The 24,554-nt window shown below is 38.6% G+C and overlaps 1 protein-coding gene across 1 annotated transcript in view; it reads right to left on the minus strand.

Moving 5' to 3' along the window:
* PKHD1 (PKHD1, fibrocystin/polyductin) overlaps positions 1 to 24,554 on the minus strand; it is a 435,622-nt gene that overhangs the window by 301,571 nt on the left and 109,497 nt on the right. Inside the window, exon 35 of the mRNA XM_023513135.1 lies at positions 5,982 to 6,138. Coding sequence (XP_023368903.1) covers positions 5,982 to 6,138 — 157 coding nt within the window. The remainder of the gene's footprint in view (positions 1 to 5,981; positions 6,139 to 24,554) is intronic.

A 24,554-nucleotide genomic window follows, 5' to 3' on the forward strand; every position in this document is an offset into this window, starting at 1 on the left:
GAACGGAGGCAAGCGAACGGATAGACTCTGCTGCTTCCACATCTGTGTCCTTCCCGCTCTTGCAATAGGAAGAAAAACATTTCAATATGCATTCTGAAGATAACACAGGCAAAAGCAATCCAAAGTCTTTATTATCCAGCTAATTCTTTCAGTAATCCAGTTTGCTTTGTATATAAAAGCAGCCACTATCTGTAAAGAAAATTATAACTTAAGCCTGATATTCAACCATTTCTTCTGATATCTCTGTTAATGCAAAGGTAACAACCACCAACATCAATTGAGTTGTTATTCTGGGCCAGACTCTGTGCTCAGAACCTTACAAATAGTCCTTCATTTAATACTTAAACCATCCATGTAAGATGATCAATACATTGTGATGTTTCCATGAAACAACAAGCAATAAATTCTTGCTATCATTTTTGCTGTGACTGTCATTATAATCAGGCATTGCCCTAATGAGGTCACAGATCTGGGAAGTGGTGGAGCCTGGATTCAGAGTCAGTTCTTTCTTGAACATGCCAAGCATTTAACTCCTTTGGTATATGCCAGTAGACGAAGAAATAGAAAATCACATTAAAGGGAGCCAGTGCTCTATTAAAGAGCAATAGAGACTGGAAACAAATTTCTCTTCAAATATTTTAAAGCCATAGCACTGTGAGTAGTAAAAAACTATAAAATATCTTCTTCCTCTACTGTTATATTTATGATGTACAACATGATATTCTATATATTACATATATACTGTATGGACACAGAGAGAGAGAGTAAAGTGATTACTATAGGGAAGCAGACTGACATAGCCGTCATAATACATGGTTGCCTTTGTTGGGGGAGGGAGGAGAGAGAGACACCTAAACCTAAAACCTCAACACCAAGGGCAGAGTTCATCCTCCCATAATGGACCCTTAATTAATTCTTATCTCTAGGCCCTTTCACATCAAGATAGTTGACCATCGGATTAGAAAGAGATTCATTGCTTCATTCAGGAAATATGAATGCTTCCTCAACTTCACACTACGAGCCCAAGATCCTTGCCCGGGATGCATAATGCACTGACAAGAGGGTTACATTCCTTCTTTGTTATTATGGCTCATCATAATTACTTAGAATAAAAATAATAAATTTTAATTCAGCAATGCCTATGGCCGTTGGGCATCTTAACATAAAAGAACAAAAAATATAATTACTAAACCAAGGCAATATGCCTACCTCCATCCCAACTCATTAGTATTAATTGATTGGGTTAATTCTCTTTTGTGCTTAACAGTACCCCTAAAAAATAAGTTTTTTTAAAAAGAAAGGATGGAGGATGAGAAGGAGGGAAGAAGTAGAGATGGTAAGTAGACAAAAGCTCTGGATCTTTTTCTAATTAAAGTGAAATAATAAATATGGTAGAAGTTATTATGGTCACAGAAAATATCTGCCATTGTTCAATAAAGTTCAGGAATCAATAGCACACATAGTACATATAGCATCATATATAATGGCACAAAATTTTGTCTCTGGTAACATTTCCCAATTTCCTTCCCCCCCCCCAAAAAAATGTATATAATCCTTCTCTCTACTATATAAGTCATACTTGTAAGAAAAACATATCAGTTCTATAGATGGAAATATGAGCAAGGCACAGAAAGTTCAAGACTCTTGAGGGCCCATATGTAGAAGTGTTGGTTTTCCTAGTGGAAGAGTCTAATCCTCTAGATATCATGCTGGTTTCCATGAACAGGCAAATAATATAGAAGATGCAATATCTTTACAAGTAGTTCCAAATATTCTTAGATGATCTAGTTTCACTGTTACTGATCACTAATCCTTTCAAAGTGTACGGACTTCATGCAGAATGTACTGTTTATAATATAGAAATGGCAGAGAAGCTAGTACTTCTCTAATACTTTATGTTTTGTTAGTTGAAATCTTTTGAAGAAATTATCTTTTGACTTAAAAGTTCTCAAGCTTTACCTCAGCCTGTAGGCAGTGTAAGAAAAATGAAGAAAATTCCATTTGGCCATTTTTTTCAACACCATGAATGGATATGAAAAAGTCAGGTAGTAACAGATACTTGAAGGGACAGTTACTGTTGATCATGATGATGATGATAATGATTCAATTTTATTTGAATAGCTCTTTATCATCCTTTAGGTATTCATTTAAATAATACACTTTTTAAATTTCATCCAAGACCTGAGCTTGGCACCATTTACTTATCCATTCATTCAATAATCAACAGGTAATGTGTGAGCCCTCATCATATATCAAGCATTATTCTAGACCTTGAATAACAATACACTGGTAAACTTCTTTGCCTTTTTGAGTTTATCCTAATAGAGGAGAAAGACTATAAAAAAACAAGTAAATTTACAACACATCATGACGATAAATATTATGAAGAAAAGTAAAGAAAAGCCAAAGGATAGAGTAATGGGGACCAGTTTTCATTCTAGAAAAGACAGCAAGCAAGGCCTCTCTGATAAGTTAGCATATTCTCTAAGACAAAATGGAATAAGTGACCAGCCACATCAATCTGGAGGAAGAATATTCTATGCAACGAGCATTATGGGCAAGGATCCTGAGGCAGGTGTATTCATAGAAGAGCTGCACCAGAATGAATGAAGAAGACAAGGCTGATGAAAGGATCAGAGATTAAATAATGGTAAGGACTTCAGATACTCCTAATGAGATGAGAAGCCACTGGAGGGTTTTCAGGAGAGAAGACACAAGATGTGACATATTATTAAAACAAATGGACTACAAACTGATAGGAGTTGCTTAAGAAGGCAGTATAAAAGCTGAATACTAATGACATAAACATATGAAGTCTTGTTTCTCTACCACAAAAAGTAATTTCACCAGTGAGGGGTTCAATGCTAGCATGGCAACTCCAAAGTCATCAGGGTTCTGGGTTTCTCTTATTCTTCCATTTCCCCATTCTTAACAAATCATGTCATGATCCAAAATGGTGGTTGAAAATATAGCTGTCACATTTATATACCAGCAAATACGAAAAAGAAAACAATTAGGCATACAGGGTATGCCTCCTACTGGGTCAGATCTGCTTTAGGAAACCTCACATCTCACTGGCAAACTCTTAAGCAGGAGGCCATGTATGGTTACAAAAGAGGTCAGGAAATAGAACATTTTAGCTGGCTATGTTGGTGCCACAAATGAAATAGAGGTTCTGCTGCTAAGGAAGAAAAAGAATTGGAACCATAGGAACCAATTAAGACTTAAAATGGTCCAAGACAAAAATTATGGTGGTTCAGACTAGGTTGGTGGCAATGGAGGGGTTGATCTATGGAACCCATGTGGAAGATCCAGCCAACAGGACAGACTCACTGATGAACTAGTCACAGGATGTGAGAAAAAAGAAAGAGTCTAGGATGCTGACAAGTGTTAGAGTGTCCAACAGGTAAGTAGGGGAAGTTCCCCAAACTTTGATTTTGTGAGTAGGTACTAATATCTATATGATCTGATTAAGTCTCAGACACAAATGGCATGCTCGTCACCTCCTCTCCACTACCCTGACTATTCCAGTCTGCATTTTGCCTCACTGCCTTTATTAGCTACTTTGGAACTAGAAATTTGACTCTTTTCTAGATGTGACATCTCAGATATACATGTACTTGTAGTAAAGCACGTATTTTAGACATTTTATATTAAAGAAATTATGTTAGGCCATTCCAACTGTAATAATAGATCTTTGGGAAAAACATGCTTGAAAAATAAATAAAATACAATTGCAAATTGCTCAAAAAAGTTTTATATTTTTTAATTTCAAAATCCTAAGGGGGTACAAATGTTTTTGTTAGAGGCAAACATTACACTCATGTAACGCTGAAGTTGGAGTTTTTAATTCTGCCCATCACCAAAATAGTGCTCATTATACCTAACAGGCAAATTTTTATCTCACTTTCTTGATCTCTTCCTCCCCCTTCATGGTTTCCGATGTCCTTTACATATCTTTATGCCAAATGTGTACCCATAATTTAGCTACTACTCTTTTATATTTGCCTTCTAATTATTTTTCTTTAGTAATATTATGCATTACTGACATGAAGTATTATTTTTCAATTTTTCTGTACCTCACCCAGAGGTCCTAGGCCACTTAATAAACATTCACAAATTACTGGATGAGCAAAATTTGATCTGTGCACTTCTCTGGTTTGCATTCTCTCTAAAAGCTGCGACCCATAGCTTTGTGATCAAAATCTGAGAGTTTCACTCTAGATAGCCCTGTTTGCGGCCAACCACTCCTGCACCCTGTGTGTACAGAAATCTCTACCCACTACTCATGTCACATTCCTACCAACTGTCCTTCTTCTTACTCAAGAGAAATAGGGGATTCTTCAGACAACTAACTCTCCCTCTCCACAAGATGAAGTTCTGTTTTTCCAAACCTAGCTCACTTATTCTGCATAAATGAAAAATAGTGTCTAAACTAGGATTATTAGGGAAAGCCACTACTGGAAGGTGACAGGTTGGGGCAAGTGTTTGGGTTGTTCCCATGCTGAAGTCTGCAAGGGAGCAAAGCCAAGTGTGGGCCACACTTCTCCCTGCCTTTCTCTTCCTCTTTGCTCTCCCTGTGATGCCTCTTCTCCATCTTAGCCTTTGGTCCTCTCAATGTCATTCTTTGATTGAACACTGACCTGGAAGTAATAATGCACGCAGAGTCTCAGTAATCCACCATTTCTGGCTGCGATACTTCTCCCAAGTTGTTGTAGGAATATAAAGCCAAGTCCCTTGAACACCTGCAGGGACCCCCACCTCCAGGAGCATTTGATTCCCATGGGGAAAGCCCTGGTTAAAGGATTGCCCAGAGCTTCTTCCACCCACCCCATCAGATGAGGCTTTAGGTTTGTAATTTTCCCTTGTCATTGTTAGTCCTTAGGTAGTTGATCAGTTGTCAATAGATTGGCATTTCCCACAGCCACTGGCTACACACACCCCACAAAAGACAGGGCAAGAGCTCATTTCCCCCCAATGCCAACTAATTAACTGGTTTAACTGAAACCTTCTTCCTATTATAAAAAAACAAAACAAAACAAAATATTTTTAAAAAACCAGCCTCTAGGATATAGAATGACAAAATATCTAATCAGAAAAACCTGATTCTGTAAGTCTACAAGAGACAGGTGTTAAAATTCCCTTCGTCTGTCCCCTTTAAAATATCCTATTTTCCCCTTCAGGTAGCCACGCACTTACTTTAAGAAGAACAAATGTTTGCATAGTGTTAAATATATTTATAGTAAAGAACAGTGTTTTAGTGCAGCGTTTTATAGCTATCCATAACTAATCACATCTCCCAAGTAATTTTCATTTGCCAATGAACAGAGGCACTTTGATAAACATTTCTTATTATCAGCCACTGGAGTAGGCCATGATTTTTATTCTCATTTAACAGATAAGGAAACAAATGCACAAGGAGGTGAAATAACTGACTTAGCCATTTGAAAATGTACTAGAAGAATTGAAATTTGAATTCTCAGTCCATTCCAACTTCCTAGACCCTACAGCTATGTGACCAGTTTTGTAATAAGAAATCCTATTTATATGACTTTCCATGGGACCAAGAAGTCAAAACCACAACAGGGTGAGAGCAGGAAGACATTGCTTTCTTGGCAAGGAATTTCAAAGGCAGCAGCATTAAGCGATTTCAGGGCGTTTTGCTATATTGTGGGGGCTGCCCTGGATAGGCATGACTAAAAAGTACTTGAATAAAGGAGCATATTCTTTGAGAACACTGTTAACCTCCTTGTTTTTGAAAGATTAAAATAATCAAGCTCTGTGCTTATAAGAGTCCAAAGAAAGGCCTTTCGCTTTGAACCCTCTGACCACTTCTTCCTTTTCATAGTAAAATCTCAGTTTGGTCTGAGAATAAATTGTCAGCTGGGTTCTGGAACTTAATCATAAAGTCACCCTCCCTCCTTCCCAGAGAGTGGCATAATTACATAGAGCAATGTCACGAATCTTCGAACTCCACAGACCTTTAACATGCAGCAAGTTGAGGATGCTTGTATTGGTGTCAAGCAGGAGCAGCTGGCCTCTCTGCACTGTGACATTGTCGCCATCTTGTGGCACTCTCTCGGGAAACCAGCTGTGAGCCTTGGACCATCTCTGGCAAAACTGAAAGGAAAAGTTGCCCTGGAAAACACAGAAGTGGTTGGTTGATTTTTAAAAGAGGGATGGAATAGGACCAGGCATCCTCAAACTATGGCCCGCGGGCCACATGCAGCCCGCCTAGGACATTTATCCAGCCCGCCAAGTGTTTTTGCCACTGCTGCCTGTCCTGCTTAGCAGCCGACTCATCCCAGGGCCCACAGTCCAGTCCTCCAATGGTCTGAAGGCCAGTGAACTGGCCCCCTGTTTAAAAAGTTTGAGGACCCCTGGTAGGTGATCAGTCAAACTTGAGACTTTTCAAAGAAAGTAAAATTAAATTTTCTAAATGTCTCAATAAGATTAATTACCCTTCTCTTTCTTGTATGACTAACCCAAACAGAAAAAATATATGGGAAAGGCAAAATTTTACTTGTGGTGCCTTTGTGCTCAGCCCCTGGAGTTCTCCGGTCACATGCTGATGGTGTTTTCTGACCCTTTCTTCTCCTGGCATGAGCCTCCTTCTACCTAACAGATGGGGCTGATTCCATTTTTTAGTTTTTGCAGACATCTATTGAGTCTTGGACAAAAAATCATAAATAGCCCGGAATAGGGAGAATTAAAATGTTCTGCTTGATGGGTGGCATTTTGCTTTATGTAATTGGTATCATTTTTCACTGGCTCTCCTGCCAACAGTCCCTGCTTTACAGGAACATTCCTCTTCCCAAGTGCTCAGAGCCATCCTCCCACACGGCCTTTCCCGCCATGCTTGGTGCATCAATGCTGAACAAAACTCACACAGGCGTAGGTGGAATGCTGACCCACTTCAGATGACATGAGACAAGCCTGGAATGACCGAGGAGGGACAGGGCACAGGGCTGAGAGAAGGAACCCAGGAAGGGAAGCACAACCCTCATCCCTCTAACCCCAGCCTTCAGTCCCTTCTCAGAACTTTTATCTTTCCTTTTAATTTATAGTCATTCTGGTGTCATGTTTTTCAAAACAAGGATGTAAATATCACAGAAAGGTATTCTGCTCGCAGAAGAGTCTGAGAATGTATCTAAATGTCTTGTGAGGTTATGAAAGTACACTTATGATAAATATAATAAAATTGGAATAGAGAAGGTGATTCCCTCAAGATAATACCTACAACGTGCATGTGCCTCTCTCCACAGTCTTCTTCCATCTAGATGCCAACCAAATTAAAGTCCAAGTTCCCAACAAATAAATTGCTGGAAGGTCTTCTCATGACATGTGAGAGGCAGATAGAAGTCTGTTAGAAGGGAAGGACAATTTGTATCTGGGTAACTATACGTACACAGAGAAGGGTGCTCTGGAGTATCTCTGAGAGAGAAAATGGGAAATTGTGTGACTAAAAGAGCAAGTATACTTTCCAGAAGAGGGTCCTGACTCCTACATCAATAGTCCTGAGTTGCAGACCCAACCCAACCACCTACCAGACTTTAGGATAATGAAGAGCATGTTCTTTTCATATTGTATATCTACCAAAGAGAAACAAAAGTCCATGGTTCATTCCAATCCAAGAGATGGAAAGGCATAGGGTATAGGAATAAACAGTCCCAGCACCACAGGAAAAGAATAGGTGGTACCCAGGCATCACCATGGGCTATACAAACCATGTCCCAGTGATGACTATGGTAGGCTAGAAAAGCAGGAGAGAATCTTAACTGTCCAGCTGATGCCACTATAGGACCAGTGGTAACATAACAAAAATTACCAGAAGGTCAGGGGTGGGAAGGACTCTAGCAAGATCCTATCCCTTCATTTTAAAGATGATGTTTCAAAAAATGTTTTCTAGAGCTTAATAAAATGCAGATTGCCTCAGTGCCATCATGAGCCCATGAAATCAACAGTGCAGGAGGCAGGACCCAGGAATTGTAATTTTAATGATTTCCTCAGATGACACTTCTGCATCAGAGTTTGAGATTTATTCAAGGCAAAGGATAGAATTGGAGCTAAAAAAGGAACCAAGAACTTTTGACACCCAGAGACACCCAAGGGTCTTTGGTCAGGGTTACTCAAAGATGAGCGAGCTGGGCAGGGTGGTATGTGGATGAACTATAAGAAATATGAAGAATTTGGCAGCATAACTTTTTCTGAGACATTAACCTGGTGGGCAGATCTACAGCTCAGCCACAGAAGAACAATGACAACCAGGGCTCCTGACACTCATCGTAAAAAGGTCCAGAACAACTGGGCACTATTTAGGAACTTCGCATGGTCAAAGGAAGATCACCCTATGGTATCAGCCATTAATTAATTTGAGAATGTTTTAAAAATTTTAAAATTAACACTGGTATCTGTTATCCAGCTCTGAAGGAAATTTAAAGACTTTCTCTTCCTGCTTTGAAGTACCTGTGTATACTTCCAGTCCCTTCCATGTTTTATAAAACTTTGGCCTGGTCTGTCAGCCTTCAAAAATTGGTAGACTCACCCCCAACCCAGTAAATAGGAAGGTCAAATGTTGTTGTCTCCATCTTGCAGTGTTTTAATGATGTGGCAAAGGCCATAATGATAAGGACAGACTGTAATGATGCAAAGCAAGCTTGCACCTTAAGTTTTCCGCTTACCATGCCTCTCCTGGGTCACTTTCTCCCCATATACCTGCATGGCTCATGGCCTGATTTCATTCATGTCTCTGCTCAAATTTAGACTCCTTCCTTGGATCATTATTTTACAGAAGCACCACCAATCACTCCCTGTCCCCTAACACTGCTTCATTCTGGCATTAGCTCATGTAACTTCTTACATATTTGATTATCATTTATTTAGCTTATTCAAATGAAGAAGAGATTTTGTTTTCATCCTTGATCTATCCCCATGCTCCTAAATAGTGACTAACACATAATGATCAATAAAAATTACCAAAATTATTTTTTCCTACCTAATCCTATGCATGTTTTTTATAGATATCTCTCTCTCACACACACACACGCACACGCACACACACACACACACACACACAATTTAATGGCTGAACATGCATATCTAAGACCAAAAATGCTACCTATCCCATAGGCTTCCTGATCCACTGGGTTTGACTCAAACTTCCCCATTCCTGTTGATGTTTTCAAGCTTTCTTGAGAGAGAGAGCTTCTAAATTAGAACCTGAGACTTACATCTAGTCTCCTCCCTATGAAATCTTCCATCCATTTTTTTCTTTGACCTTAAGTTTATTTATTCAGTGTGGCAGAGTTCAAATGAACTCAAATGTTAAGCACTCGGTTTCAAAAGACCAAAACTTCTTTGTACCCTAATTTCTCCTCAGCAGAATAAAGATATCTTGGGATGCATAAATGTTCATTGATAATTCATGCTTTCATACAAAACAATGACTAAATACTAGAAGATCTAAAAATTAATGTAGCCTCAGCTACTTAATAGCCACTTGGGGAAGTAAAAAAGTGGTTTATATCTATGATTGCAACATAATCCTGATTTCATGCACACCACCATAAGAATTTAAACTCTCCTACATCTTCATAGTTGACAGGCCTGGTGCCATCATTCCCTACCCATGACTCCCAGGGTGAGGCTCCATGAAACAGTGGGAATGGCTCACCTTCCAATATCACATCCTCCAACCCTTGTCATTTTGATCCAGTCAAGCAAAAAAAGAATGCTGACAGCATTGATAAAAGAATTTTTTGTCTATATATTGGAGAACCTCTCTGATGATACCAATGTGCTATTTTTGGTGAAGGCCATGGTCTACATCACCAGCCTAGCCCATAGGTCATTGTAGGTTTCACTTCCACCTAATACAAGTTCTTTCCCCTATAGTTCCCAAGCTTCTCAGTGTTTAGCTTTATTTTTATTCTTTGAGATAAATACATCACTCATTCCCCTTCTACAGATGAAGAAAATCATGTCCTCATAGGCAGACGGAAGCAGGTGTGGAAATAGAGATATCAAAACTCTCCAGTACACTCATCTTTGCAGGTAGTCCCAAATAAACAAAGAAAAAAAACAGCAAAACAACTTTCCTGCCTCAGCTAGGAAGCTTATGCAATTTGCTTTCTTCTTACAGCATGTCAGCACTTCTCTGAACTTCAGGGAATGTGCAGTGTCTGCAAATCTTACATGTCACCTTAAATGTACTTGCAACACCACCAGAGTTATCTTGAAAGAAGTCATTGATCAGCAAGTTAGAACACCAAGCAAAGCAAAGACCTATGTCTGAGCATATGCACAGAGCTGCAGTGGTGGAGGAGGTGGTGGACAGAAATCTCTCTGATCACAGTGTCTCCTGGCTGAGGAAGACAAGAAAGAACTGTTCTGACACCTCACCAGAATGCCTCCTTCCTCAGCATGCGAATCTTACAAATAGGAACAGACACGTCCCTGTGACCTCCCTTCACCCTCCTTTATTTTCTCCAAGGCTCTTATCACCTCCTAACCCACTGTATACTGTTTATAGTCAGTCAATCCCTACTAGAAGGTAAACTTCACATGAGCTTCTTGGTTTTCTGCTATATCCTTAGTTCCTACGACTATGCCTGGCAAGCAGTGGGTACCCAATAAGTTTAAATGAACGAATGGTCAGCTCTCACTTAGACTTACAGTCATTATGCTATGATGAAAAATACTTAAATAACTAAAATAATTTGATATGAATCTATAGTTTTCTTTGCTTTAATCAGTATTTATTTATATAGAATGTTTTTAATTTTTCCAAAACCAACTTTATTTACCCTTACTTTGTGACATTCTTCGTTTTTATGGAAAGCACATCCTCTTTCATTCTGACACAAATATAACATATATTCTTTATTGGCAAAGTTTATATTTTCATGTTTCTTTTCAACTAACTTAGACTCCATATTGGTGGAAGGTTCTCCGTTTTTTTCTTTCTTTTCTTACTTTTTCCCCCAGCTAAATGGCTGATTGCCTTCACATCATTTACTGAATAATATTTGTTCTCACAACGAATAGTCTTGGCTATCTTAATAGGCGGATTATAATGTTGGATGATAGTAAGCCTGTTGGCCAATTAAAATCCCAAACGTTTTGAGTATGAGCTAACGTAAAGGCGGCTCTCCCAAGTAAATGTGACTTCATCCTTCTTTATAAGGTAGTTATATTATCATCTGGAGAAATACAAATAATTAGGTAATTAAAGTGTGGTTGATTCAATAATTAAAGGTATAACCAAGGGGCCATGGGAATCCAGATGATTAGATAGCTGACCCTGGTAGAAACTGCCTTACAGGTGAAATGCAGAGCGTTAATCACCTTTTGCTTTTTTAATATGAACATTACGGATGAATTAACACCAGCTGAGATTATTTCAGCTGATTATAAAACAAAAGATACTCATTGTAGAGAAATTAACCATCTACAAATCCAGGATTACCAACAGAGCCTCTGACCTATAATCTAATAACTCTTTAGGGAACAAATAGGAAATTAAATTAGTTTGGCGTAATTTATTCTTACTGACCTCAAGCTGGCTCTAAGTGATCACTTTCTTTTCTGGGTACTTATAAACCCTTCATGACTAGAAGATATTATGAGAAAGTCCTTCCACATCACCCAGCACATTGATGACTCAAAGAAATGTCAACAGTGCCTTTTGGCTAGAGATTCATCCCCAGCTCAAAAGTACCCTTTCTCTCCCTCAGAAACCCTTGCAATTCATTGCTTTATCTCTTGATTCTATACACTTCCAATCTGCCCTGATTTCCCAAAGATTACTGATACTAGCTCAATGTTTCATATATAAGTAATTAGCACTTTTGAGCTTCAGAGGACTAGCACGGTCTGAAAAAAAAACCCCAACAATTTTACAACATCTTCTTTTATCTTCTCCATTGGCATCTTCAAATGTCTTCCGAGTTTTAAGTCTGAAGCTCATTCCACTTGCTGGAGAAAATAATGATAATGATAGTCACTAATATTGGATGTTTCTAGTGTCCCAGGAATAGTGCTATGCATTTCACTTACAGCATCACTAGTCCACACTAATGAAAAATATACTCTGTCCACTTAAACTTTAATGTTGACAATTTAATAATAATGGTTAATACTTACTGAGTACATTCAACAAGTATTATCTTACTTAATAATCACAGGCTTTTTTTAGACTCTTTGCCTAGAACTGTGGAGTAGATGAATCCCTGAATTCAACAAATGTTTATTAACACATTGACTGCCACACTAGAAAACATTTTTTTCCTTTGGGCCATGGTGTCTTATTAAAGTAAGAGGTGTGTGAATTATATGTGCTTCACAAGACCCCGGGCTCAAAACTAACATGAGTGAAATACAATTCACATGGCAGTCAATGTCTTTGACCTAATAAAACACTGTGGCCCCAAGGAAAAAAAATTTTCTAGTGTGGCAGTCAATATGTAGGAGATGTGAGTTATATATACTTCATGAGGCCCCAGGCTCAAAACTAATATAAGTTAAATACAACATACCTGGCACTTGATGTGTTAAGCACCCACTGCACACCAATCACTAGTATAGGCACAAAACCAAACAAATCCCTGGCCTCATGGAACTTATCTTTCAGGAGGATACAGAATAAATACATGAAACAAGTAGTATGCTCTTAAAATAAACAAACAAACAAATAAATAACAGGGTGAAGTGGATCAAAAGCGCCAGGCTGGAAAGAGCTACGTGATGACAGGGAGTGATCAGGGTCTGCACCTCTGATAAGGGATTACAGCAGAGAAGGAGAGAATGAGCCAGAGGCAATGGAGGGAGGACCCTGGGAAGAAGGGCGCTTGGTGACGCTGCAGGAACAGTGAAAAGGCGAGACGGGGCTGAGTCTGAAGGAAGGAATGCTGCACAGCTAGACATTAACCAGTGTGGAGACTCCACAGAGAGACCTAGGTGAACATCAAGTTCTTCATGTCATGAAAACAAGAATCATTTCAAATATTCAATAGTATGTGACAGGGTCAGCAAACTGCAATCCACACCCCAAATCCAGCCCATCCACAATGTTGAGATTGGCACACCGCCTGTGACAAGTCATTTACATACTGTTTACAGCTGCTTTCAGTTTGCGACAGAAACAACATGCTCCATGAAGCCTAAAATATTTACTATCTCACTCTTTATACTGAAAGTGTACGACTCCTGGTACACGGGTGACTGCTGGCATATTCCAGTTCATCCTATCAGCAGGGCACCTATGCTACCCTCAGTATGCACATCTGTACTTCATTCCATTAAGATGAAATACGTTCAAAATGGAACTTTCTGTAATTAAGCTGAAGTAATTATAATACAGCTACCTAAGAATTCAAGGACTGGCAAGCAAAAATATCTTAGTAAAGGACATATTCTAAAGGACTAGAAACTGTTTCCATTCTTCCCGTTTTCCAGTGAGCACGAAGCCAGATCTCAGAAGGCCACATAAAAGCAAGTGGTTGAGTGGGCAGGTGCGTGTGGGTATGTGTGCCATCACATGTGCCTGCGTGCACATGAACACACACACCCGTAAAGCCAAATCAGAAGACTGACAGATACACGCTAGCCTTTTTCACAAAGCTGACACACTGCCATTTAACCAGCGAGCCTGGAGCACGTGTCTCTGCTCCCAGTCACTAGTAAGAGACAAGGTTAACATTTTAAGTGATGGACTACAAGGCTGTTATTTCCCCATGCAATGGACCCGTGACTGCGCTGCCTTCGAAAACACTTAATTTCAGTGATTGAATACACAGGAGCACACTTTCCCGGCTATGAACCTTTGACAGCTCCTCAGTTTCATACACACACAAGGGAACCTTTTTTTCCTCCTTTTCTTTCTTCCCCTCCCCTTTATACCTGAAGAGAAACAAAACGAATAAGTGGTGGCAGAGGAAAAAGGAAGAAGCCCAGAGAGTGAAAACCAGCTTGTAAATACCAGTGTGTTTTATAATAAAGGTATTCACTGCCATCTGCTCTAATTACTGCTCATGTCTGGGCTACCATCTTCATACTCTAGACATGACGATGCCCTCAAAGGAAAAAAATTATATTCTTTCTTTTTCTTTGGAAACAAACAAAGGTTGATTTCATGTAGCTTCCAGACTAGAAGAGGCATCGAGCTACTTTGTAGTGAACAATCAGTTAGGAGAATGGGTAGGTGTCCCATAAATACAGACAAATTGGGTCCCCTGAGTGGTTCCCACCCCTTTCTTTCCCCCTCACCCTCTGCATCTTTGCAGAAGTTGTGTTCACTCTTCAGAGGGCAAGGAGCTGACTAGGTACATTTCTAGATAGAAGGTTATTTCACACCAATTCTTTACATTTGGATCAGAGCCAAAGATTAGACTTCTCCTAGTATTCTTACTAGCATCAGATACGTCCCAGCTTTGATAAATACTGAATATAGGGCTGGATATTCTACCAAGATTTCAGATTATCCCATGCGGTAAACTCCTTCGAGGACACCCAGGATTTGAACCCCTCTAAGGAAGCGTGAGCCAACTGATCCTAAACTTTCCAGGAACAGAAAGTTTTGTTGTACATTCTGAAATATATGGAGTCAGGGAAAAAACAACAGATCGCTGTGATCCCAGCCGTAGAGACCTGACTTTCACAAAGGCTGAGTCTAGTGACCCTCTCGAATCTTCGTGATAGAACATACTGTAGGAATCCCATCCCTGCTACATATACCCTGTAGAATCCTCTCCTTTAAGCAGAAGCACAGCCTATGAACTTGATGGTGTCTCACTCCCATGATTAGGTTATGTTACATGGCAGGGCTGAATGAATCCTGCAAATATAACTAAATTCAGAGATCAGCTGACTTTGAGTTATTCAAAAAGGAGATGAACTTAACCTCAGATGAGTCCTTTAAATGAAATATTTTGCCATTGGCCTTGAAGGACAAAGTGCCATGAGACCAGGAGGGGACCATGTAGATGGGACCCCAAAGCAGCCTTTCCTAGTGGGAAGTGGTCCTAGCCATAAGCCCGCAAGAAAAGGAAGACTTCATCTTATGGTTGCAAGGAACAACCTGAATGAGCTTGAAGGAAGATGCCAGAAGAGAATGTGGCCAGGCTGACACCTTGATGTCAGCCCTGAGTCCTTCAGCAAAGAACCAGCTACTCTGTGCCCAGACTTCTGACTGACAGAACTGTGAGATAATAAAGAGGCGATCTTTTGAGCCATTAAGATTTTGGTCATTTGTTATATGGCAACAAAAAACAAACAAGCCACCATCATAGCCTTCTTGGGAGACCAATTTTCCTTTGGGAGAACATGTTCAGGGTTTTCCCTTTTTGTGGAAGTTACTGCTCAAAAGGATAAATAACAAGATCAAGGTCAGATGCCAGTGCTGGGCAGAGGGCCAGGTTGTTCTCTCACTACATGAGTGACTCCCCACACACAGGACATGCAACACAAAAGTTCGGTTTTTATAATGCCAACAAGTGTAAATTAAGACCTGATGTAGACCTTTCATTTGTTCAGGAAGAATTATGACTACCAGAGATGTACATGCCACAAGGACTTCTGTGTAGTCATAGTCCTACTCTATGCAAGGCTAAAAAATTGCAAAATCTTCCTGATCCTGAACATGGCCCATATTCTGACTTTACTTCTGAGAATGATATCAGAATATAATTGGTATTAATAGTACTACCCTTTCTCTAGCATTACTTCCTAAGAGAAGAGGATTTGGCTCTTTAATATCCTCATTTTAAAAAAAGAAAAGAAGGAAGGAAAGGAAGGAGGGAGGGAGGAAGGGAGGGAAGGAAAGAAAGAAAAGTAAAGGAAGGTCGTGCCTGTGGCTCAAAGGAGTAGGGCGCTGGCCCATATGCCAGAGGTGGTGGGACAAAGCCATCCCCGGCCAAAAACTGCCCAAAAAATATAAAAAGAAAGAAAAGAAAAGGAAGGAAGGGAAGAAGGAAGAAAAGAATGAAGAGAAGAAGGGGGGAGGGAAGGGGAGGGGAGGGGAGGGGAGGGGAGGGGAGGGATTGCCAGGGAGGAAAACCAAGCTCAGAAACCAGAGAAATCTATCCTATACCTGGTATCTTCACTGGCTTTGACTAAATAACTTTCTCCTAATTCATTAAGCTTTGGAGTAAAGATTAAACACTTTGGTGGAGGACGAAGGACATGTTAAATTAGGGTTTTAGGGTTTTAGGTCTCTTGAAAGTAGCATTATGTGTTATTAAGCATTCAGGTGTGTATTGCCTAGTATTTGATAATGCACAAGGTTATTTGTGTTAATGCTAATATCACAAAATTATCAGTACTACCTGAGGAATGAGGAGACCTAGAAAGGCGTGTTTCCAAGCTGGGAATGAAATCTCAAGAACCCCGAATTTGGGAAACTACCACTCCTATCCATGTAGTGAGGAAGCCCTTCTGGTATATAAAGATTGTGTTGAATAAAACCATCTCCATCCCCTTTGTGGACATTCACTGGGCGCTCACTACAAGCCAGGCATTTGGTCCCTACCCTGCATCCATGACTGTGTAATTGAATTTCTAAGCTCTTAGAGCCTGGGTTTCAAATGCATTGTTCGCTTTAGTCCAAATGCATCTGCCACACATTGTCCCTTTTCTGCCAAACCATGTTTATTGGTTCCAAATGCAATGAATCATTTACTGACTTGAGTGACATTAGAAGTAAACACCAAGGTTAAAATGTAGAGATAATTGAATAACACCAACTACCAGTAACAGCAGTCCAGGCAAAGGAGGAAATAGACCCAGAGATTTCAGATAGAGCAGTCTGATGGAAACCCTCCACTCGCCGGATCAAAACCACATGCCATTTTGACATGATGGAAAAATAACTGTGTTTTATTTTTCAAATTTTCATATGCCAGTTATCAATATGGGGAAAAGCAGCCAGCAATCAGGTGGGGCCATAATCTAAGTACCCCAGTGATAAAAAATAAAATATCCAAAAGTCAACTCTTACATATTTAGTTTATCAAAGCAATATGCTTAAAACTGTTTTTCAAAATATATATAAATTATTTGCTGATAAACAAGATTAATTAAATATATGCATTTTCCTTTGCAGTAAACTCTTCTTTAGAGAAAACTCCACAAAGCAAACATTTTTCAAAGCACTTCCAAAACTTCATAAATCTCAATATAATTTCCAGATAGCAAAACACACTTTAATCATTTGTTCTATGGTCACCTGGAATTCATTGTCTATATTCACATAATGTGTAAACATGGGTGTGTAACATACACACATAAGTTTATATAAACACTTGAAAAACTTTCCTTGTTATGTGTCCTCAAAGGCAGAAAACTCAGAACCTTTGGTGAATACTAAACAATCCACAGGCATAGTTTTCACCCAAGAAGCTCTTCATGCTTTGGAAATCCAAAAGCCACCAAGACCATCATGAAACAAGCCTTAAAGCAGCAGTAATCAACCAACTACCTGGGGATTCAAGGCGGAACTAATGCAATACACCCCATTAGAAAGTTACCAGAGCCACCACACTTCTCAGGAACGTGTACAAAATGCCTGTGGCCCAGAACTTTCCCAATTTCAGGGAACTACCCCTTTGCCAAAATTCTGTTTGCCTTGCTGAGGATTAATTATTCATGTGGCTCTGCTTTGCTTTAAGAAAATAGAAACTGCTTCTTTCCCCATTTTCCCAATGAAAAGAAACGGAGCTCCCAACAAACTCCTACATTACACTTCAGGGTTAATGAAAGCTCAGTTATCTGTTCTAATATCTCATTTTATAAATGCAAAACTGACTGCTACAAGATTACCAAATGACTTGAAAAGGGGTAGAGTCAGGACAAAGGTCAAATCAAAGTGATTTGGGTCTTTTAAATTTTTCTTGATGGAGCCATCGCTAGGCATTCCAGCAGATCTGAGCCACATCCATCCTAGACACCATAGAAAAGCTGACAAGCACGGCTTTCTGTCATTCCCCATTTTTTACTAATTGACAACTCCCAAATAGCCACCACCACCTCCACCCCTGCCAGATGAAGTTTCCTTTGCCTGGGATGTACCCATAGTAGCTTTTTACTTTTGTTAGAAAATTGAGAGAGAGGGGAGAGTAAAAAAAACCAACACTACTTCTTTTCTTGATCAATCGCACCAACCAGAAAGAATTAACCTTTCCTTCTTACCCCTCCTCTTTCTCATTATACTCAACTAATCTGCAAGTCTTTAAGCTTCCCATATGCGCAGACCAAAGCAAACCTAAACCATGCTTAGCTTAAAACATTATTTTAAGCCTTTGGAACAATTTGAGAACATTTAAAGACAATGTAATAGGCATAGAGAATTGAAACCTTGCCTGATTCTCTAACCAACCAAGATGATAAGAAGGCACTCAAAGTATGTTTAGAGGATAGGGAGGTCAACGTGGAAGATAAAGGAAGCTTAATTACATTCTGCAGACTAAGCAAGAGACTTGAATTTTAAAGATTCAAGTCTTTAAAAATTTACAGACAGAACTTAAGCTAACTTAAAACTTAAATAAAGGATGCTTCATTGTTTTAACATAGGAAATATCTTCATAAAATTGTATTTGTTAATAATTTCTTGGATATGCCACCAAAAATGGAGCCACAAAAGAAAAAAAATTAATTAGACTTATCAAAATTTGAAACTTTGTGTTTCTTTTTGTTTTTTAAATTGTTTCAGGTTAATTTGTGGATACAAAGAATTAGGTAACAATATCTGCATTTGTTAGGTAAAGTCGCTCTTATAATTGTGTCCCACCCTCAAGAGGTGTGCCATATACCGTAACAGTGTGCCCATTAAGTGGGAGCACACCCATGCTCCACCCTCCTCTCCTCTCCCTGCTCCCTCATTTCTCCACTCCCCCACTTTGAATTGGCTTGAGTTTTTCTCTTACATGTGCATGTATTAGATTGTCTGCTGGCTTCATATTAGAAGTGAGCACACTGGATTTTTCCCTCTCCATTCTTGTGATACTTTACTAAGAAGAATGTGTTCCAATTCCATCCAGGTTAATGTAAAAGATGTAAAGTCTCCACTTGTTAATGGCTGAATAGTATTCCATGGTATATATATATCACAGTTTCTTCATTCATTCCTGGGTTGGGTGGGTACTTAGGTTATTTCCACATTTTGGCGATTATAAATTGAGCTGTGAGAAACAGTCTCATGCAACATGTCCTCATGATAAAAGCTTTTTTTTTTCCTTTCTGGGTAAATGCCTAGAAATGGGATTGGAGGATCAAACAGGAGGTCTAATTTGAGTTATCTGATGAGTCTCCACACTTTCTTCCAAAAAAGTTGTATTATTTTGCAGTCCCACCAGCACTGTAAAAGTGTTCCCTTCTCTCCACATCCACACCAGCATCTGCAGCTTCGAGACTGTGTGATGTGGGCCATTCTCACTGGAGTTAGGTGATAGCTCAGGGTGGTTTTGATTTGCATTTCTCTAAGGATCAGGGACAATGAGCATTTTTTCAAATGTTTGTTAGCCATTCGTCTGTCCTCATCAGAGGAGGTTCTGTTCATCTCTTTGCCCAGTGGCAGATGGGGCACTTTGCTCTCTTTTTATTAATTAATTGAGTTCTCTGTAGATTACAATTATCAACCCGTTGTCAGATTCATACCCTGAAAATATCCTTTGCCATTCTGAAGGTTGTCTTTTTGCTTTACTTGTGCCCTTACTGTGCAGAAGATTTTCTGCTTAATTCCCATTTATTTATTTTGGTTATTATTGTAATTGCTGCTGAAGTCTTTGTCATAAAGTCTTTCCCCAGTCCAACATTATCAAGGGTTATTCTCACACTTTCTTCTAAGATTTTTTATCATTTCATGTCTTAGATTTAAATCTTCTATCCACCTTGAGTCAATTTTTGTAAGTGGTGAAAGGTGTGGGTCCAGTTTTGGTCTTTTCATGGGGTTATTTAGTTCTCCCAGCACCATTTGTTGTATAGGGATTCTTTTCCCCACTGTATGCTTTTGTTTGGTTTAACAAAGATCAGATGGAAACTAAAAACAGATTTCATCTCTTGGTTTTCTATTCTCTTCCATATGTCTATGTCTCTATTTGGGGGCCAATATCATACTGTTTTGATTACTGTGGACTTGTAATGTAGCCTGAAGTCTGGTAGGGTGATGCCTCCAGCTTTGTTTTATTACTAAGGTTTGCCTTGGCTATACGGGGTTTTGTTGTTGTTGTTCCATACAAAATTAAGTACTATTTTTTTCCAGTTCTTCAAAGTGTAATGTTGGTATTTTAATGGGGATTACATTGAATGTGTAGATTGCTAAATTAGATATTTTAACAATGTTGATTTTTCCCAGCCAAGAGTATATAATTCCATTTGTTAATTTCTTCTGCTATTTCTTTTCTTAGGGTTTCATAATTCTCTTTGTAAAGATCCTTCACCTATTTTATTTCCTTTGAAGCTACTGTAAGGGATTTCCTTGATTTGCTTCTCAACTTGGCCATTGTGGGAGTATACAAAGGCTACTGATTTGTGAACATCAATTTTATACCCTGAGACTTTACTGTATTTCCAGGAGGTTTGTGGTTGAGTCTCTGGGGTTGTCTAAGTTTAATAGCATATCATCAACAAAGACTGAAAGTTTGACCTCCTCTGCTCTGATTTGGATGCCCTTTATATCCTTCCCTTTCCTGAATGCATTCACTAGAACTTTCAGCACAATGCTGAATAATAGCAAAAACAGTGGACATCATTGGCTCGTTCCAGCTCTATGTGGAAAAGCTTTCAGTTTTACTCCATTCACTATCATGTTAGCTGTGGGTTTGCCATAGATGGCTTCAATTAGCTTAAGAAATGTGCCAATTATGCTTATTTTCTTAAGTGTTCTCATTAGAAAATGATGCTGAATTTTATCAAATTCTTTTTCTGCATCTATTGAGAGGATCATAAGTTCTTTGTTTTTGCTTCGACTAATATGGTAAGTCACATTTATGGATTTGTGTATAATAAACCAGCCTTGTATGTATCCCAGGGATAAAGCTTACTTGGTCATGATAATTTTTTTAATGTATAGCTGAAATCTATTAGCTAAGACTTTGTTGAGTATGTTTACACTGAAATTGGTCTGTGGTTCTCCTTTTTAATTGGTCCCTTTCCTAATTATGGAATCAGGGTGATGTTTTTTGTCATAGAGCATGTTGGGGAAGGTTCCTTCCATCTCAGTGGTCTGGAGTAAGTTCTGTAGTATAGGTACAAGCTCACCTTTGAAGGTGTGACAGAATTCCAGTGTGAAGCCGTCTGATCCAAGGCTTTCTTTGTTTAAGCCATTTTACTGTTTCTTCAATCTCAGTGCTTGATATTGATCTGTTTAAGAGATCTATTTATTCTTGGTTAAGTCTAGGGATATCATGTGATCCTGATATGGCTCCATTTCCTCCATTGTCAAAGTTCTGGTCATACAGTTTTTGGTAGTAGTCAGAAATAACCTCTTGCATGGCTGTGGTATCAGTTGTTATTTCCCCTTTTCATTTCTGATTGAGGTTATTAAAGAGTTTACTTTTCTATTCTAATTAATCTGGGCAACGGTTTACCAATTTTGTTTATCTTTTAGAAGAACCAACTTTTTGTTTCATTAATTTTCTGAATGGTTCTTTTGTTTTCAAATTCATTTATATCTGATTTAATTTTGGTTGCTTCTTTTCTTCTGCTAGGTTTGGTATTGGATTGTTTACTCTTCCTTTTCCATTTCTTTAAAATGATTCATTTCATTACATTGTTGATGCACTCTCTTTCTGTTTTGCACATGCAGGCATCTAATGCAGTAAATTTCCCTCTTATGACTGGTTTTGAAGTATCCAACAGGTTTTGGTAGCTTGTGTCTTCACTATTGTTATATTCAAGGAAGTTAATGATTTCTTCTTTTATCTCTTCCTTGACCCAACTGTCATTCAGCATACGGTTGTTTAGTTTCCATGCCTTTGTGTGGGGATGAAAATTTTTGTTAAAGTTCCACCATTATTGCCTTATAGGGTGAGAAAATACAAGGTATAATTTCAATTATTTTGATTATTTTTTGAGGTTTAACTTGTGTACTAGAATGTGTTCTATTTTGGAGAATGGTCCATGGGCTGATGAGAAGAACATGTATTCCTTAGTTTGGGGATGGTGTGTCTGTATATATCTATTAAGCACAGTTGTTCTAGGGTCAAGTTTAAGTCCCTTGATCTTTGCTTAGTTTCTGTTTAGAGGATCTGTCCAGCTTTGTAAGAGGAGTGTTAAAAACCCCTACTATTATGGTTAGAGGATATCATGTTGCTCAGACCAATTAAGGTTGATTTAATAAATCTGGGAGCATTTAAGTTGAGTGCATAAACATTTAGAATTGAAATGTCTTCTTCTTGTATTGTTCCCTTGACCAATATGAAGTGTCCATCTTTGTCTTTTTTTACTTTAGTTGCTTTAAATCCACTTATATCTGAAAATAAGATTGCAATCCCTCCTTTCTTCTGATTTCCATTTGCCTAAAATATTATTTTCCATCCCTTCACCCTGAGTCTTGTTTAAGTGTGGTTCCTGGAGAAAGCATGTAGATGGCTTGTGCTTTTTATCCAATCATCCAGCCTGTGCCTCTTCAGTGGGGAATTCAAGCCTTTAACATTTATTGAAAGAACTGAGGTAGAGTCCTCTTCATCTTATTTTGTGAAAATCCATTGCTTAATTTATGTCATTGTGGAAGTTAGGTTTTGTCTTTTAGATTTGGGGTGTTTACTAGTGGTCCATTGTGATGGTCAGTGTGGAGAATAGGTCTAAGTATTTCCTGTCTTATTGTGGCAAATTACCTCAATGTTTACATATCAATAAAGATTTGATTTCTGCATCAGTTTTAAAGCTTAACTTAGTAGGATATAGAATTCTGAGCTAAAAATTGTTTTGTTTAAGAAAGTTAAAGGTAGATGATCATTCTCTTCTGACTTGAAAAGTTTCATTTGAGAATTCCACTGTCACCCTGATAGATCTCCCCCTGTAGATCAATGGTATTTACTGCTGGGTGCTTGTAGAATTTTCTCTTTCATCTTGACTTTGGACAGGTTCATGACAATATGTCTTAGAGAAGCTCTGTTTGAACTGAGATGACCTGGGGTTCAACATCCCTCTGGATGAAGTGTGATGAAATCTTTGGTGATACTTGGAAATTTTTTATTTATGATATCCTCTAGTAGGGATTCCATTCTTCTGGGGCATTTTTCTTCCCCTTCTGGGATACCTATAATCTTTATGTTTGAACAATTCATGAAGTCCATAATTCTCTAAGCAAACATTCTACTTTCTCTCTCTTCCTTTCTGCCTCTTTAATTGCCTGTGTTAGCTCAAGAGCTTTATCCTCTAGCTCTGAAATAACTTTATTCTCCATATTCTAATCTGTTATTGACACTTTCTACTGCAACTTTAAGTTCCTGATTGACTCCTTCAATTCCTTAAGCTCTGCTATAACCTTTCTATATTCTTGATATCTTTCATCTGTTATTTGATTCAGTTTCTGCAGTTCCTTTTGATTATTTTCCTCTTTCGCAGCATTTTCCTTGTTTTGACCATCCATATTTTAAATTCCCTTCCTATCATTTCTACCATTTCTTTGTAAATGGAATCCTTTGTGCTGGCTACCTCATTATCCCTTGGTGGGGGGGAGGAGGTTGCCCTGTTCTGGTTTTTCCTGTCACCAGCATTTTTCTAATGGTTCCTCCTCATGAGTGTTTTCTTCTTATCTGCTTTCATCCCCTACTTTTTCCTTTCACTTCTACCCTTCTCTTTAAATTACCTTATCTCAGTGCTTAGGTATTGAAGCACAACCAAAAAGAATAGAAAAGTAAAGAGCAAGAAGGGAGAAAAGATTAAAAGAGAGAGAGAGAGAAAAAGAAGAAAAGGGAACATAAAAGGAGAGGCTGACAAAAAGAGAAGAACAGAAAGAGAGAGACAGAAGTAATAGTGGTGTTCAGCAAGGTGCTTTGACCCACACTCACAATTCCTGGCCTCTGGGAGTCTGGATTGGGGGGAGTTCCTCGAGGTCAGGAACTCCTTACAAGCCTGAGCAAAATAAGACTCCACCTTCCCCAAATAGAGAATAAAAAAGCAGTATATTGCAGTGGAGACCTACCAATAGCATCCTTCCAAAGGCCAAAGCTAGAAAGATCCCATAGACCAGGGAATCAAGGTCTCCTTGAGCCAGGCCAGTGCTATGGCACTCCAGCCCAGGCCTCAGGGTGAGAATCTGTCCCATAAATGGAATACAGATTGACAAAGAATAAAACAGATCAGGAAAAAATATAAAATAGTAATAACAAAAGTATATAAAGAAAACTGAAAATAAAATTATATAAGATGTAAAAACAAAGGAAGATATATCTTAGTTGTTATTTTAAAAATGTATGTGGGAAAGATAAAAATAAAAAACAATATTTACAAAAGAGGGATAAAAGGATACAAAAGGAAAGAAAATAAAAAGAAAGTGGATAGAAAAACTAGCAAAAATGGAACCTTTGTTATTGAAAAAAGTAAAAATGAAAAAAAAA

Source organism: Otolemur garnettii, unplaced genomic scaffold, assembly GCF_000181295.1.
Source record: "Otolemur garnettii isolate 467f Iridium unplaced genomic scaffold, OtoGar3 scaffold00035, whole genome shotgun sequence".
In the NCBI taxonomy this organism is placed as follows: Eukaryota; Metazoa; Chordata; class Mammalia; order Primates; family Galagidae; genus Otolemur; species Otolemur garnettii.